Raw genomic sequence first — 16,762 nt, 5'->3', positions numbered from 1 at the left:
AGCTTTTTTCCATCGGCGGGGGAAGAAACTTGTTTCCAGGATTTTATTGTAGAGGATTACTAACGGGGGAGTGAGTTCATTTCCACAAGCAGAGATGAACTGTGAGGGAAGATGATCTGAATCTGTGGATTTGCCTTTTTGTACGCTCTTAAGCTTTGATGTAATTTCCCCAGTTGTCAGTGTGAGTTGCGGTATCGCGAGCAGGTTGTTAGTTTCCAGTGTGTTATCTAGCAGCTGGCGTTGCTCGGGAGAATAGAAGCTAGAAAAATATTCAGAGAAGAGTTCACATGACGATTCTGGATGTGGTGATGATGTTTCCTCGTAGTAAAGATGGGCTGGTATTCTACTCGTGCGGGATTTGCTTTTAAGGAAGTTCCACATCATTTTCGGGTTACTGTCAATTTGTTCATCCATGTTGGTTAAATATTCCGCATATTTTGATGTTTGCATCTTTTTAAAGTTCGATCTGTGTGCGGAAAATTCAACATAGTCACTCTGCAGTCGTGATTGCTTCCATCTTCTATGCGCACGTTCTTTTGCTTTTAAGAGACCTATTAATTGCCCATCGAACAAGGCTGGATATTTCCTTCGCTTGTTACGAGCTAATGGGACAGTGTCATCAAATGGTGAGAATAACAGTTCATAGAAGGTTTCGCACATTTCGTCAACGTCGTCTGTCAGCTGCATAATGTCCCAAGGCACACGTTCAAGTAGGCTTTTGATCTCAGAAATACTCGCTTTATGCCAAGCATACAAGTGACCACTTTTAATGTTAGCGGCCTTGGTGACACAAGATATGGCAAGACTGCATTGTACTGCTACGTGGTCAGAGGGAACTGTGGATTCCTCCAGCGACACGCTCGGGTGAGTTTCCATTGAGTTCACAAAGATAAGGTCTAGAAACCGATCCTTGCAGGTGGGGAAGGGGTTGACTTAAGATAGGCCTGCTTCAGATACTAATTTTAGAAAGTCCCGATTTATTCCTGAGTCTTTAATACACTCTGGATATAACTTGTTTTCATTATTACTTCTTTGTCACATTATTGTTGTGAAGTTGAAATCACCAACCAGCACTAATATGTCATTTTCACTCATCTGCGATTGTACAAGAAGTGAATGTTGAAGCTTATCCAGATCGTTGGGAGAGGGGGGAGGGGGAATGTAGACATTTCCTAGATAAAGTTTCTTACTTACGTTCAAGGGGATTTCCACCCAAACTATTTCCATGTCGGTCTCGTCGGAGGTCAGTCTTCTCGCTCCTATGTCCGACGTAACAGCAGTCAGGATGCCACCGCAATGATCTGCACATTCAGGATACACATCTTGCCTGTCTTTCCTAAATATCATGTAATTGTCATTAAGCAACTTGCTGTCACGCAGAGAACTATCAAGCCACGATTCAGTGATGCAAATTGCATCATAGTCAAAATCACCAGCAGAAGCCAGGTTAAAGTCTTGTAGGAACTTGTTATTTATACTTCTGGCATTAAGGTAATATATGTTAAACACTGCACGATCATTCACTTCCGATCCTGGAGGACCTTGTTTAAGCGACACATTACCTGATAGCAATATAACACAGAGCATGCGTCTAAAGGGTGCACATCTCCTGCCACTGGGACTGGAACACCGGGAGCTGTTGTTCGTGAAGGCTGTGTGGTGACTCGCGTGGCAGACAAAAGCTGACAAGAAAATGTTTCTTCTCACAGCACACATCCAGAACACATCGGTCATTTTTGTCTCGTTTCTTGATGGTTTGCACGCCATAGCCCTGATCAGCAAGGGTTGGACCGTTACGAGGCCAAAAAACCATATGTATACAGTCTTTGTTACGGAGCTCACTTTTCGCTGCTTGCACGCCGCCGCCATCTTGGTTGACAACTATCAATTATTTCAACCACATGCAGGGAATTTTGTGTCTCTCAGACTTAAAGAAAAGGGCTAACGGAAAGATTGCAGAGTAAATATTAATTAACTGGAATGTCCACATCTACAATGAAAGTAATGTAAATGTGAAAAATTCGTGTAAAACCTTTTTTTAAAAAATGTGTTTTTGACGTTTGTGAAGAAGTGGTTATTACAGTGCGTAAGAATGTGAGGGCCCCTGGTTCGATTTAGACCTGAGCATTGGTGTTATTTTTGAGTCTCTCTTCATCGTTGCGAGTAGCCGAAAATGGAAGAATAGCAACACTACATAACAACAACAAAAAAAAAAAATGCAATTAGAATAAGAGAGATGGAAATAGTGCTGTTGTAATTCCTGAAAATGATGCAAGAAAAAAAAATTCCTTCGGAAATAGTGTTATCCTAGTTCAGGAGAATGCTTGAAGAATAAAAAAAAAACTCCTTCCCCGTACACATTGGTAAACAGAATCGCAAAGTTGGCATTGAATATACGATGGGAAAAATAATAGAAATCCGAAAGGAAGAAGAGTTTATGTCACAGCCAGGGGGACACATGAGAGGAGGTACCCCCCCCCCCATATCAGTCATCCAGACTATTAAAAATAAGTCCGTGGTTGTCTTCTTATTTAACGTTAACAGTAAATGGACTTCTTGTAAAATAAAAATTGTAGGGCTTTAATTTTTTTACACGTGCACCTTGGTTTCGTAATGAAGCACATAAATAGAATGATGACTCTTGTAAAATTCTTACCGACTGAATGAATGCCTCCGTAGATTCCAGAATAATGACTCTTCATTTTGAAATAAATAGTTTAAAATAATATAATATATGTGCCGTTGGTTAATGAGATTCATCGTCACATAGCAGAATCCGCTATGTTGATGGAAGCTACATCACAATGGTAATTTAGGGTTGGAAACACTAACCTTCCACAAAAGCAAAACTTCCCAACATCTTCATTAATTTTCATGCACAAGCTTCACTTGTATTCTGTCAGCAATGTGCACAGCATATAAACACTATCTGATGAAGCGTATTGCTTTCAAATGAATGTAATTAGCGACCATGGCTTGTGGCCATGTCGGTTAAAGGTCAGCTTTGTAAGCTAAAATCCTAGGTTCGAATCCCCTCGTGGTCGCTTTTTTTTTACCAACTTGTGACACATTAATTATTTCATTGTCCTTGTATTTCAGTGTCTTAAATTGTGATGCGAGCCTTGACAGAGTATCGAACACGGGACCTTCTAACAAGTCTTCCCACCGATTGTAGTGTTATATTTTTTTTTACACGTTTTATTGTTCGTGCGGCAACATGAAAATAAAAATATGACACCCAGAGATCTTCTGACAGTCTAGATATTTTGGCGTTTAAACCGTGTTTTATTTTCTTCATTGTGTTGCGGCTAAAACTCGGTGCTTACAATAATAAATACTAAAAATGCATTGTGAAATACAACTGAAGATGAAACGTTCAATATTCTTTGGAAGAAGAGTAACTGAAATTAACTAAAAAAAAATTGAGTTACATAGAAATATTGTTTCTTCATCAATATGCTTGTTTGTTTGAGTTTGGCGTTGAAGTTCACTTTATGCACAGCAGGATAATCGGAACTGGACCTACAGTTTAAAATGGGATCCAAACCACATTTTCCTCTACCAGCAAGAGAACCCGGGACATTATCTATGTGCCCTTCTCCTCGTGTAAACGTACACACAAACATAATAATTACACTCCTTGGCGTGACAGCCCTGTAAGGGCCTTGGCCTATCTCCCGACTGGCAGTCTCCCTCCCACAATCCTACCTAGAGGTGTGGAGTTCTTCAACCGGTATTGGGTTGACGTACGTCGAACACCCAGACACACAAACATACTATATGTAGGTAGATATATAGATACAAGTGAGTGTCTGGGTGCACGTTCCCTTCCATATCACATTTTTTTGTGTGGATATTGTCATGTCTACACTTCTAGTGACTAGCCATGTGAGGTTGTGTTGTTGTATGTGTATCTTGAAAAAGTTCTGGAAACCAGAACGAAACTTCGCAGATAAAATCAAATAAAAACCACTAAAAATAACTGTGTTAGATTATTTTGCATGTACAAAAAGTGGTTATGCGAACCTTTAAGAAAAACATTGAAAAATCAAACTGGGACTGCAATGGGATCAGAAGAAACAAAATATGTATAACTATGTGACTGAAGAAAGTTAGGTTGAGTAAAATGTCCCTTAACACCCCCTATAAAACTCGAGAAAAGTACCCCATCCCATAAGCAAGGATGAAAAACCTGTTCACATAACAAATCCAAGTAGTCCTCATCATTTAAGGCTCAGTCGTTGAAAATGGACCAACTACCACCATTCTTCATGTACCACACCACACCATTAGCTTACCAGCACCAACCATTCGACTGGGTTCTCTCTACTGTAGATTATTAAATCTCACAAATTGCATATTATTTTTATTAACTTCACCGTGAACATAAAAATTAGCCTTGTCACTGAAGATTTTTTTATTCCAAAGGAAGAGTCACATTGTAATTGAGAAACCATTCACAATAGTCTCTATTATCCAATTCTTCGGAGAATGTCGCTGATAATTATATGCAATGGTGCGTAAACTTCTCTTCTGAGATGTCAGTGTGATCCCGATGAGTTCTTAACACTACAGGCATTCTAATGTTTCGTTTTTAACACCTCAAAAAGGCAAAAATGGTTACAAGCACGCAATATTAACTTTTTGCTAGTTCAAGATGTGTTCACTTCATTTCTCGTGAAATTCTAGCCTGATTTGATATATCACATCACCCCTTCCATTGAAATTTTTTTTAGTTGAATTCAATATGGCAGATCTCCGCTTGACACACACAACTATGATTCCCCCTTGGCCTAACCTGTTTCTATCATGACCAATTATATATACCCAATGTAACTTACTCCTTTACATTTTATAGGTGGTGTTAAGTGACTTTTGACTCACCCTAGTACAATGTCACGAGGCTTTTATAAGTCACATAATTATACATATTTATTTTGTATCTTCTGATCCTATTGCAATCCCAGTTGAATATTTCCACATGTTTTAGAGTATGGCATGTGACAAATATATTATTTTCATAATTTTTGGCTATGACATGTTTTGAGATTTTCAAGGTCAAGGTTACATGACAAAATTTTCTTTTTAACCAAACGTATGCTTGTTACATATAATTGGAAAGCTTGTTCAATTCCCTGTTCAATAAACATTATTTGAGCATCCTAGGTCAAATAGGGGTGGAGTTACAGCATATTTAGGATAGCTAAACAGGCTCAGAAAGAACAATTTCTGCAAAGTTTTGACCTTGGATAATGTGACAATTACAAGATGCATGGGACTCAAAATTTGCATGGAACAGTTTCAACTCCAAAAATTTCTTGAAAATCTAAGATGGTAGGATTGAAAATTGCACATATCTGTGTTGATTTGGCATGGAATGACTCGCACATTCTTTTTTACAATATTTCAACTATATGAGACTTGATCAGCTGTGTAATAGGAATGATGACGGTAAGTCTGGTATTAAACTTGTCACAGATTAGTTTTGATATTAGGAAAATATGTGCTAGAGAAACAAACAAAACACAGTAAGTGGAAGATAAATTTATCACTTGACACAAAATTCTTTACTTTTGCTGTGTATTATTTTGCATGTAAATAACATTTTCGTATTTCTAATGTAAATGTTTAATACAAATATACATCCATTAGTAAATTTGCTTCAGAAGTTGACGAATTCTCCTAACTTACGTTTTTTGATAATTACGTCACATTGAGACGTAATTATCAAAAAACGTAAGTTAGGAGAATTCGTCATAAATTATAATGTGAGTTGTAGTGCTTAAATGTATAAAAAATTGTTGCTATTATTATTATTATTTGTGACAATCATTAGACCCCCTTAACAGAACAATATGGACATTAATAAGAAGAAAAGTAAAAAGGTCCTTCAAGAGTATCATGGTCTTAATTCTTCTTCCAACACACACACATATTATCCCCCCCCCCCACCTCTCACTTTCCCTTTGAAAGTTTTGTTAAAATGCAAAGTGCACTTTTCATGCAATAACCACACTGTAGAGCCTTCTGAACAGACAAACTTAACGAATCAATGACAAATAAAAGTTGTAGTCTTCTTTAAGGTACAAATGTTCATTAATCTCTAGCCCTTCTTCCCTTGCGATGCCACCTCCTGTTGAGTTACAATATTGTCCCACTGGATAAACATCTTTGTCAATGTTGTAATCTATGGAAGTGTTAAGGAGAAAAAACATTTAAAAAATAATTTGTTTCGCATTGAAGTTATTAGTGAAACCTTGATTATATGTTTATCAGTCAGACAACTACAAGGGAGAATAAAAATGCACTAAAATGTTAATAATAACAATAACATTAATAAGGATAATAAATTTGGAATAGAATATTGGCTTACTGTAGTTATATTATAAAAATTATCATACTAGCAATAATTATTAACGTTATTTCTACTATTCAAGTTTTATCAATGCCCCGAGTCACTCTACAAATTTTCTTTAGACCCACATGCTGATACCAGCTAATATGTTTCTGTAATCAAGGAATCTTGCAGAGTCTGCACAGCATTGCGAGGAGAAATGGATTTTAGTTCAAGGTTCACATAATCACAGAGGGCAATTATTAAATAAAACACAAGTCGCTACTTGTGTGGTTTAACAGGTTCTTTCCAAAAACCGATGTTTTGGATCTGTTGCCAAATTCTTCCTCAAGAGTAATACAAAGAAATCACATTAAAAGGATAAAAACAGAACAAAAACTGTTAAAAAACTGATTCCATGCCACCAGCTGTCTTGTACCAGACTTACATTTTTATTATTTTGTTCCCCACAAAGTATCTCCCTATTTTCAATTAACTTGACACAGTTTTACAAATATATCACAGCTACATACTTTTTCATTCACCTTGATTCATTATAATGGCCATAGGTGGGAGTGGGGTGCTGAACAAGAGTTTCTGTGTAAAATTTCGATTATCTTCTTCTTTTTAACATAAATAGTTGGGGGGGGGGGGGGTTAAATGTATAAATTTCACTTCTGCTAAGAGTCCCGTCATTCCTCAAAAATAAAAATAAAATATTTCATCTCTCTACGACAATCAGTTATCTTGCTACATTTTTTTGTACATTGCGGCAAGTTTAAAATGTGCATACCAGAAAAGTTCCCATCACAGATGCTGAAATGTGTCAGAGGCTCCCATCTGCTGTACGTTAATTTTCATACAAAAGAAAAACAAATGTGATTGTACTTATACTATATCAGGCAAGTCATGACCTGAACAGAGAGGATAAAACCTACAAAAAAAAATGTACTCCCCACAAGAGAAGGTTATCAATCAAGAGGTTTATCCAGAACTTTCCATCAGGGGTGTAAGGTTGCCAAAGCGACCATAAATTGAGAAAATGTTATGTGGCATTTGGAAGGGGTAATAAATACTCTATTAATCCAGCACTAATATAAATATTAGTATTATGCAAGGAACACTTTAATTTATAATGTTGAACCTAAGAATGAGCTGATATTGATCTGATTTGTATTTTTGTTATTTAATGATGCTTTTCTTCCACTTTTGGCTAATAGCAAAGATGAAGAAGAGTGATGATACAATGACATTGATGAAGGGATAATTACAAACAACACCCATACCCAGTCTGAGATTCGAATCCTCGCATCAGAACATGATGCTAACAACTCTGCCACGCAGGTTGGCAGCTGATATTGATGCATCAGTTAAGATCAGAATAAGTTAAGAATTTAACCTTTAGCCACCAGAGCCGATTTTCAGCAAAATCCAGTTTTTTATAAAAATGACTGTAGATCGGATGCTAATTGCCGTAGACAGACAAATGATATATCGTTTTACTCGGAATGAACCATAGATTTGGACTATATAAAATTTATGCACATTCGGCGTATTTATGGAGGGAGGGGGGAGGAAACTGAAAATTCCAAAATTTTTGAAGAAAAAATGGGGGTTTCGCCTCTCCCATCCCAACAAAAAGTACAAGATATTGTAACAATAGATATGGAAATAATCACTGGAGTGTTAGGAACAAGAAAATAATTGCACTATTATCATATGATCAATAGAACATGACTTGTACCCCCAAAACGAAATGTCTGCGCGCCACTGACTCAAGTCTTGAATTTCAACAAAATGCATAGTTACCTTCAAACAACTGTAGATCGGATACTAATTGCCTAAGACGGACGAATCAAGTACCGCTATATGCGGAACGAACCATAGATTCGGACTATATACAATTTATGCACATTGAGATTGAGTGTATATACGGATGCAGTGGGAGGGGAGGAACCGGAAAATTCCAAAATTTCTTAAGAAAAATGCCCCTAACCCCCTCCGCCCCTGGACAACAAAGTACACGACATTGTCAAAATACACATGGAAATGATCGCTGGCATGTCTGGAACAAGAAATATACATACAGAAATATGTCTGGAAGGAGGTCACTATATTTTAGCTAAACACACACACTTACAATTCTACTTAACCAAATTTTAGAATATTAACTTTAAATGTAAAGGTAATAACAGCAAGAAGGGAATCTCAACAGTAATTGGAGCAGGGGGAGGGAAGCAAGCATGAATGTATCAGGGATGAACTTTAATGTGACATTTGAATATTGACCAACTATTCTTAAAGTTTCTAAAAATGAGTAACAATTATGTGCAAGCACAAACAAAATATTGCAGGAAAAAAGTGGTAAATACCAATAAACACATATTGTAGTAGATTTCTGCTTTGGTAATACTCAGTAAAGAACACATTTAAAAGTTATTTTTTTGTTCTTTTCTTTATTCAAAGAACCTACATTTACTGCACTTCAACAAAAACAGATTCTTTTTTCCAGAAATTTTTTTTCCATATTTCCATGACTTTTCCAGAAAGAAGAAAATTCCCCTGATTTTTCCATGATTTCCACACTAGTAGACACCCTGATATTGCATATAAAAGTGAAACATATCACAAAAAGAGATGATTGAGGAGTTATAGCCCTTTTTATAAAATATATGCCATAATACTCAGGGGAAAACAAAGCCCTTTTTCAAACTCCGCTTGGTAATAACAGCAACAATGGTTATATCGTTAAGTAATTTGAGTATGTCATACCTTCATATACATACCAATAAACAAAGAAGACAGAACTGAATTATTATGTGTAGTTTTGAAGAAACGGCACCATGTGATGGCCGACAATATACTGTATAGCCATCAGTACCGCAATACACGTGTTGGCAATGTACTTGACAGCCATCAACCAAAGGTTTAAATAATCTTAGTAATAGTCACAAGAATAAAGCAGTCAAAAATACACGTCTAAAAAACTGACACATTTGTCACAATTTGCAGCATATTTGAACGCCTCATAAATGTTCAACATTTTGTGTACTCTATGTAATACCTTAACTCTGGAAACGTACCAGCTGGTATTGATACATGGGTATCAGCTCAGCTTATTGATCTTACACTAAAGCTAGATTACAAAAGGATACAAGATCATTATACTGCTGTAAAAGTTCCTGGACCTGTGTGGAGACTTGATCACATTTTTCCTTCTTCTCCAACTCCAGGAGGGTCAGTCTTTCCAACTTATCGGACAACATTGGAACAGCTGAAAAGTTAATTTAATATCACTAGGATGCTATTGATTTGTTATTATTATTATACCACTACTTAATCATCATGATGAAAATGAATTATGATTAGTCATAAATAAATGTTAACTCGAGGACTCAAACTTGGAACCTTCAGTGGTCAGATTGTGGGTCTACTGCTCAATATGCACAGCCATAAAGTAGAAGCAATGGAGCTATTGTATTTGTTTTTTTTTTTAATTTCTATGGTGTCTTAAAAAATCACTATTACAATTACTGAAATAAACCTATATAAATCAGTCCTCATTTATTTTCATTCATGCAAATGGGTCAGAATTTTTAGTCCAGAAAAATGTTAATCCTGAACAATAGTAGGTAATATTTATCTAAATCATACAAGGATAAAGTTTCTAATATTCTACAGAAGGGTATACGTGAATTATGAAAAAGTATACATGTTAATGTGTTCAATGGGACCACCAGCATTAAAGTAAACCATTTTACACTGCAACGTCCACTGGAGGAGGCCAAGCTGCACATGGACCATGGGTACTCTGTTCAATATCTCTCCACAGGCTTTCAAAACACTGGTCACAGTTTGGACACGGAGTGCACATCATTGTTTGAGGAGTCCAAACATGCAAATATCCATGGGGTTCTCCACTGGCATGTTTGTCCAGGAGGATTTCACACTGTATGATTTGATGTGAATAAAAAAGATTGTGTGTCCTGACCGTACAAATGTGGTACATCATCACAAGGGAATATTTGGGAAAATTTCCTCGCAGTGGCGGATGAAGATACAAAGACCCTTTGCATCACTATTGCAGTATGTTATGGCTACATTTTCGAAGGTAAATCCAACGTCACCACAAACTGCCATTTGCTCCCTGCCAGGAAGCATGTTTTCCATCCTTTAATGTGGCATGGTTGCCAGCCATGTACACAAGCCTTGTGAATAGTTTAAACTGCAAAATTTAAAAAATATATGCACTGACAGTTGACTGGGTCAACGGATTTATCCTCCTACCCATTTAACATTGTTTTGGTGGGCTTTCTTGGATGGCTATCTGATGTATGTTGTGGAGAACAGGAATTATCATTTTCTATGGGGATGTTCTGCTGAGTACATTCCCCGGTGGCCTTTCTTATGTGTTACACTTCATAATGGCATGTACACATGTCAATCCAAAGGATAATCCACTGCACTGACATTGCTTCACAATCTGTTACAGTTGTACCATGCATAGAATTATATATCCTTTGCAATAACAGTTTACTTTTGGTGACATTACTGAAAACAAAGGTGACAGTACCATAACATGGTGAACAGCATAACAGGAAGCAGGGAAGAAAATATGCTCCTCACATTGTAATAAAAGCCAATGTTTAAGAAACACTTTCATAACTGGGGTACTTTGTGAGTACAAGAATAGGTTACACTACACTAGGACAATAAAAAAAGAATGTCTTATCACAATTGAACTGAAAAAATCTGCTCTCTTCAGAAATCATCATGTATACCCAAAAATTTAATTTTTTTTTCCACCTCCTCTGCAAGAGTTCACTCATCAAATTATAATTACGTTATATTATTATAACTAAAATTCATCCTTATTTTCAACATTTGCCAAAAGTGGCAGAAAAGAAATGGTAATTAATGAAACTGCAAATACAATGGTTTTCCAGCTTAAAATTACTTTCTCTTTGAATTCTATTTTTAAAAAATGACAATTAGTAGATATACACATACTTTCTATGGTAACAATACTGTATTGAGCATGTCATCCAAATATTAGCTGGTCCTGAACTTATGTCCTAATATCTTTGATATAAGGTCAACATGTAAAGAAAAAATATTTCCATGAAAATTGCATGTGAAAAGTAATTTTAATAATATATTAATTCCATAAATTAATCTAAAACCACTGCAGTGTAAAATTGGCAGATTTTCATCTTAAACTTGTAATTTACGAAGGATGGGATTAATTAATTGTCTAACTCTTCATTGAAGCTAATGCTCTCACAATGATGGGTGGACACTGAAAATTTGGAGATCAAAGCCAGGTCAGCTACGTGAGAACCCACAAAAAAGGTTCACATCACCATTCTCTGAATCACATGGCTCCTTCCACACTAGGAATTCTTAAACATATTTTTGTGTTGAATGAAATTCTGTTCTTGCTTTCACATGGAATGTGGCTTCACAGCCCTTGAAACAAGGAACTATTGATATATTGGTATTGGAATTTAAAAACCAACACCGGATGATACATTTCTGAACTGCAGGTATCTTGTGATGTGAGGCCTGCAAAAATGCCACGCAACACTTTTACAGTGTCTAATTATTCATTATTTCCGCAACCACACTGTGGGAAGAAATTAATTTTGTGATTAAATATTTATTTTATGTGAAATTATGAATACTTTAAAACAAAACTCTTAGTCTGATAGGATATAGTTCTACTGGAAAATTTATGTATTAGAAATATAACATATTCTGATCCACTTTAAATTATTCCAATGTTCAACCATTCTTTGGTAATAAAAATCAACTGTGGATAGTTAGAAACATTGGGAGATCATTTTGTGAGTGGTATAAAAGATGAATTCTTACATTTAATATGCTCACTGTCCAAAACTGGCTTCATCACTTCAATCTGATGTAAATACTTCAAATTATTCTGTAGTTCTGGCTCTGCACATAGGATAATCTCCATTTTAGCAGCAGAATCTAGCAGAACAGCCTCTCCATACTGTGGATCTAGGTATCGCTCAAGTTCATCCACTGAAACAAATGTGCACGCTGTAATTTAGTTTACACATTAAATGCAATAACTCTGGATTTATATAAATGTGACCATTATGCCCATAGGCCCAGTTTCTTCCTCTACCAAGGAAATATCACAAAATTCAAATTTCGAAGACCCACAAGATTAGATTCACTTTTCAAAATTATGTATCTGATATGAATACCTCGAACCTCCTTTCAGTACGAAAAGGAATTACAAACAAAGGAGTACTGTGTCAGAGTACAGTTACATATACAAAACAAAGATTGTAATTGCATTTGTTAAAGGTGGCGAGGTCTTGAGTTTGATTGGCTGAAGAACGCACACTACTTGAAAGGGATAGTAATGGACTGGTCTGAAAGGCCAGGAAACAACAGTAATTAAACCCAAAGTGCTGACACATGCCACTCAAACATTGCTTGGCCCTGAGAAGAATGTTGCAACTATTATTTTTTATTTTATTTTTTTAGCAATTTAGTTGCACGTGTGTTTCTATTGTGGACTTTGCAGATGATTTCCTTTTTAAAAATAGCACAGTCTTGAAAACTAAATTGAATGATATAGGTCTTATTGAGAACTTTAAAGTTCAATCCCATGATGATTCCTTGTAAGGTAAAAGCTATTGCATCCACCTGGTTGTACATTAACTGAGAAGGTGGAACATTCACAATTTTATACTGGATAGGTATAATATGGTTTATCGGAAAACTTTTATATTGCTCACTGGCATATGCACATGGGGGATGGGGGAGGGAGACCTTGGGAAAAACCGAAGTGGTAACTGAAAGCTCACCTTAAAATGACCCTTGATTACATTTTTTGCCTTTGGCGAAAATGAAGCCTTGTAAGATGAAGGTTAAAAATGGTAATTATGAATTATTTTATAGTGCACCCTGCCCCATCGTCCTAATGCACCTAAATAATATCCATATTTAATATTCCAGCCCCCTCCGAAGAAAAAATCCTGCGTACGCCAGTGATATTGCTACTTTCTACATATCGGCAAATATTTCACAACTGTCAATGCCAGATACAATTCGCTTGTTTCAGTCATTAATTTCATTTTTACTATAATTGTCACCAGTAAACAGAAGAAATGAGTTCTTTCATAAATAAAACAACAGTCAGAATTGCACTCACTTCTCTTCATTATGTTGGTGACTTTCTCTCTCCCTGACAGAGCTGCAGATATCTGCACATTCAACTCAGAAAGTGTTTCTGCTACCTGAAAGTACGGAAAGATACATAAGGTTAAAATAACCTACAGCACAATTTGAATCAGGTCACTTCACACTCAGAATTCTACTTTGCAGCTTCATGTATTTGAGTTTGTCTAATAATTCCTAACCTATTATTGTTCTTGTCCCCATCAGTTTATATATTTTGTTGTTGCATCATGATGTACCTTCAAAAAAGATATGTTTTACTTCTCACAGAGATTAAATCATTCATTATTAAAATGTAAACAATCCATATTTAGTTCTAAAATTAATTTCTGGATGGTTGGTTTCAAACGAAACCACCACCATGTGACAACAATTAAAATACCATTTCTTGAAAACTACAGATGATAATTCACAATTCTGTCTTCTTTGCTCATTTCCATGTAATCAGCAGTCATCTTCACCACCATTGTTAATATGTAATTTAAAGCATTTAGAGACGTTATAGCCTTACAAAGAGCCCTAAATCTGATTTGCCTAACCTAACTACAAAACTCCCATCACACCACACACATGTGGACTAAGATGGCAGCAGCAGTCTGTAACCAAGACAACAGTAAATGAATAGCTGGTTGCAATATAAGAGTACAAGGACGTGAAAATTCTCAATCAAAACACACAGTAAGAAATCGCTAAAACTCCGAAGTAGGTGTTAACAGACATAAATAGAAATCGAAGGAAAAAAACAAAAACAAAAAAAAAAACCCTGATATTCCCCGGAAACCTATAACTTCTTTGTTTCCTCAATTTTTGACATTTGTACTTACCTATGCTTCGCAGAACATTCTTTAACGTGTATTCACGTTTTTTTTTATCAAAGTAATTGCATTTTTTTTTTTTTAAAAAAAAAAAGTATTTTTGTAACTGAAGAACGTACGTTTCCGCAAATGGTTTGTGGGGCTATGTCTCAATGGTTCGTGGGGCTATGCGGGAATGGTGTGTGGGGCTATGCATATTTTATTCGGAACCAATTTTTAACTATTGTAACCTATATGTGACCCTACCTAATCTAACCTTACCGGAAATGGTTCGTGGGGCTATGTGTCAATGGTTGAATTTCCGCTATGAAACATTCCCACATCACACAAAACACCTTCCAGATATTAGACAATGCTACAGGAACTTATTACCATAAGTAGTTTCTTCTGTAAAAATGAAGAAATCTGTCCGGGGAATATCAGATTAGTACCAGAAAAAATGCGGAACGAGTTTACAATACCGGACCACTCTCAAATTTCTATGAAATTTCGCCTACTCACTAATTGTGAACTCCTAATCACGAATCTGCATGTAATAATTGGCGGTCAAGTATGGAAATCAAGAAAAAAAAACGAAATAAACTACGTTTTGGTAACAGTAGTATAAGTCGGAGACGGATTTCTTAAAATTTACAGGAGAAAAGACGAGAAAGTACTTACGTAATTGTGTTCTTGAGGACTTTCTGAAGCCGGAGATTTTTTTTTTATAATCGTGCTACGTATTTTGCCTGTAAATAAGGTATTTTTCGTCAATCATGCATCTCCGTTGTGCGATAGCTCGCGCCGCCATTACCGTCGACTACGTGAATCAAATGTTCCATGTGTTTGGTTATGTAACCCCCTCACAGTGTAGCAACCACGCGGAAGTTTGACAAGATGAAGTGTGAGCGGGTTTTTTTTTTTTTCAATAAAAGGTAAGACTCTAGTTTACGTCCTTTTCCTAAGGAATACATGTCATATATCGTTGGAAAGCTTATTTTATAAGGAATTCAACAACGTAAATTCCAAAGCGAGCAAAAATTTCATATCGAGAAAAACCGATGTTGTCCGGATATGCACAATTGAACGTACTGAGGTATTTTTTAGATGCTGAAGCACATATTTAGGGGTGAAATGAGTGCTAATGGAACCTAACCTAACAGGCCTAACCTAACCTCGTAGGCATACCTCGACCCCGTGAATGGATAGTGGGGCTATCGTGAACAGAAAGTGTAAAAAGAAAAAGGTACTTACCCGAAGACATGCCGGGTGCCGCACCACGATCGCGCACCGCGAACGCAAAGAAGCAATCACCATGCAGATAAGGACGTAAAGTAGAGTCTAGCCTCAATTTTCGCTTAAAAACCTTTTGTGAATAGTTTGTGCGGCATTTATCGGTTCAAAAGTTTGGAAACACTGCACATCAGCTGACGATACTGCATATCAGCTGACGATAGACAACGTGAGTCAAGATTTGCCCGCCGAATTAGCAACGACCAATAAATGATTATAATGTTAAAAGTAACGTGTTTTCCTTGGAAAAAAAGTTATGGCCAGCTTCAAAAATCTTCCGCTATGCATATGAGGTAAGTAGCAATGATTTTTATTTGAAAACAACAGAGTTTTATGTGTCTCCGGCTTATACTACTGTTACCGAACAATAGCTCCACGGAAGATGCCATTTTTCCAACATGAAGAAATCAACAGGCAAGACAAGGTATCTTAGCTACAATATTAATTTTTCTTTGTATTTGTGTACCTAACCTAACCTCGTAGGCATTCCTCGTCTAATGTCAGCAAGATTGTTGTGCATAAAGGAAGACCATTAACGAATTGCGAAAGAAATATGGTTTCGAATTGCTGTGCATGGACAATCACCGTGGTAAATCACAAGGTTATTTTACAAGTTCTACACGTAAATGTACAATTTTAACAAGTGGCCGCCGAATATTAACTACAGATACGTCATCAGGATGCCGAAATTTTAGTAGTAATTGGAGAGTGGTATGGACTGTTACAATATACACACACACACAAACGTGTCATGTAATTACAGTACATTTACTAAACAAAACATTCACGAAGAAAATTAATCGAACTTATACGGATATATTCGAATTATATACACATGTGTACAATTCTAGTTTTAACTTAATATGAACGAATATAATATTTACAGGAGTATACTTTGAATTTGTATCCATGTTGCCATAAACTCTTTTTTCCAAAGTGGCTAATCTCTCATTAACAATTTCTAATGACTCCATTTTAGAAGTCATTATCGATGAGAACACTACTACACTATTCACTCAAAAATTTGTGGGAATAGTTTAGATTGTTTCCAGGCTGTATGCAGGTTTTATGAAACGCACACGATGACATCCGGACACATCTTTGCACAGAAGAGTCGAACAAATAT

At 36.2% G+C, this 16,762-nt stretch overlaps 1 protein-coding gene across 1 annotated transcript; it reads right to left on the bottom strand.

The window, feature by feature from the left end:
- Positions 1–5,528: 5,528 nt before the first annotated feature.
- Positions 5,529–16,757, bottom strand: DCTN3-p24 (Dynactin 3, p24 subunit). Its single transcript, XM_083140160.1, has 5 exons — positions 16,521–16,757; positions 13,524–13,608; positions 12,209–12,379; positions 9,490–9,608; positions 5,529–6,187 (listed from the first exon to the last, which is right to left on the bottom strand). Exons 1-5 carry the CDS (start codon positions 16,620–16,622, stop codon positions 6,104–6,106), a joined length of 561 nt encoding a protein of 186 aa, XP_082996286.1. The 5' UTR covers positions 16,623–16,757; the 3' UTR covers positions 5,529–6,103.
- Between the last annotated feature and the right edge of the window lie 5 nt (positions 16,758–16,762).

Source organism: Lepisma saccharinum, chromosome 1, assembly GCF_977018435.1.
Source record: "Lepisma saccharinum chromosome 1, izLepSacc3.1, whole genome shotgun sequence".
Lineage (NCBI taxonomy): Eukaryota > Metazoa > Arthropoda > Insecta > Zygentoma > Lepismatidae > Lepisma > Lepisma saccharinum.
Note: the sequence above shows the minus strand (reverse complement) of the source record. Positions and strands in the feature narration are given on the sequence as shown.

Excerpts from the sequence above, each read along its gene's own strand:
- DCTN3-p24 (XM_083140160.1), bottom strand. The coding sequence starts at position 16,622 with ATGACTTCTAAAATGGAGTCATTAGAAATTGTTAATGAGAGATTAGCC. Across the intron at positions 12,380-13,523 it reads CACCAACATAATGAAGAGAA|TGGATGAACTTGAGCGATAC; the intron begins GTGAGTGCAATT and ends CATTTGTTTCAG. Across the intron at positions 9,609-12,208 it reads GGACAGTGAGCATATTAAAT|CTGTTCCAATGTTGTCCGAT; the intron begins GTAAGAATTCAT and ends TTAACTTTTCAG.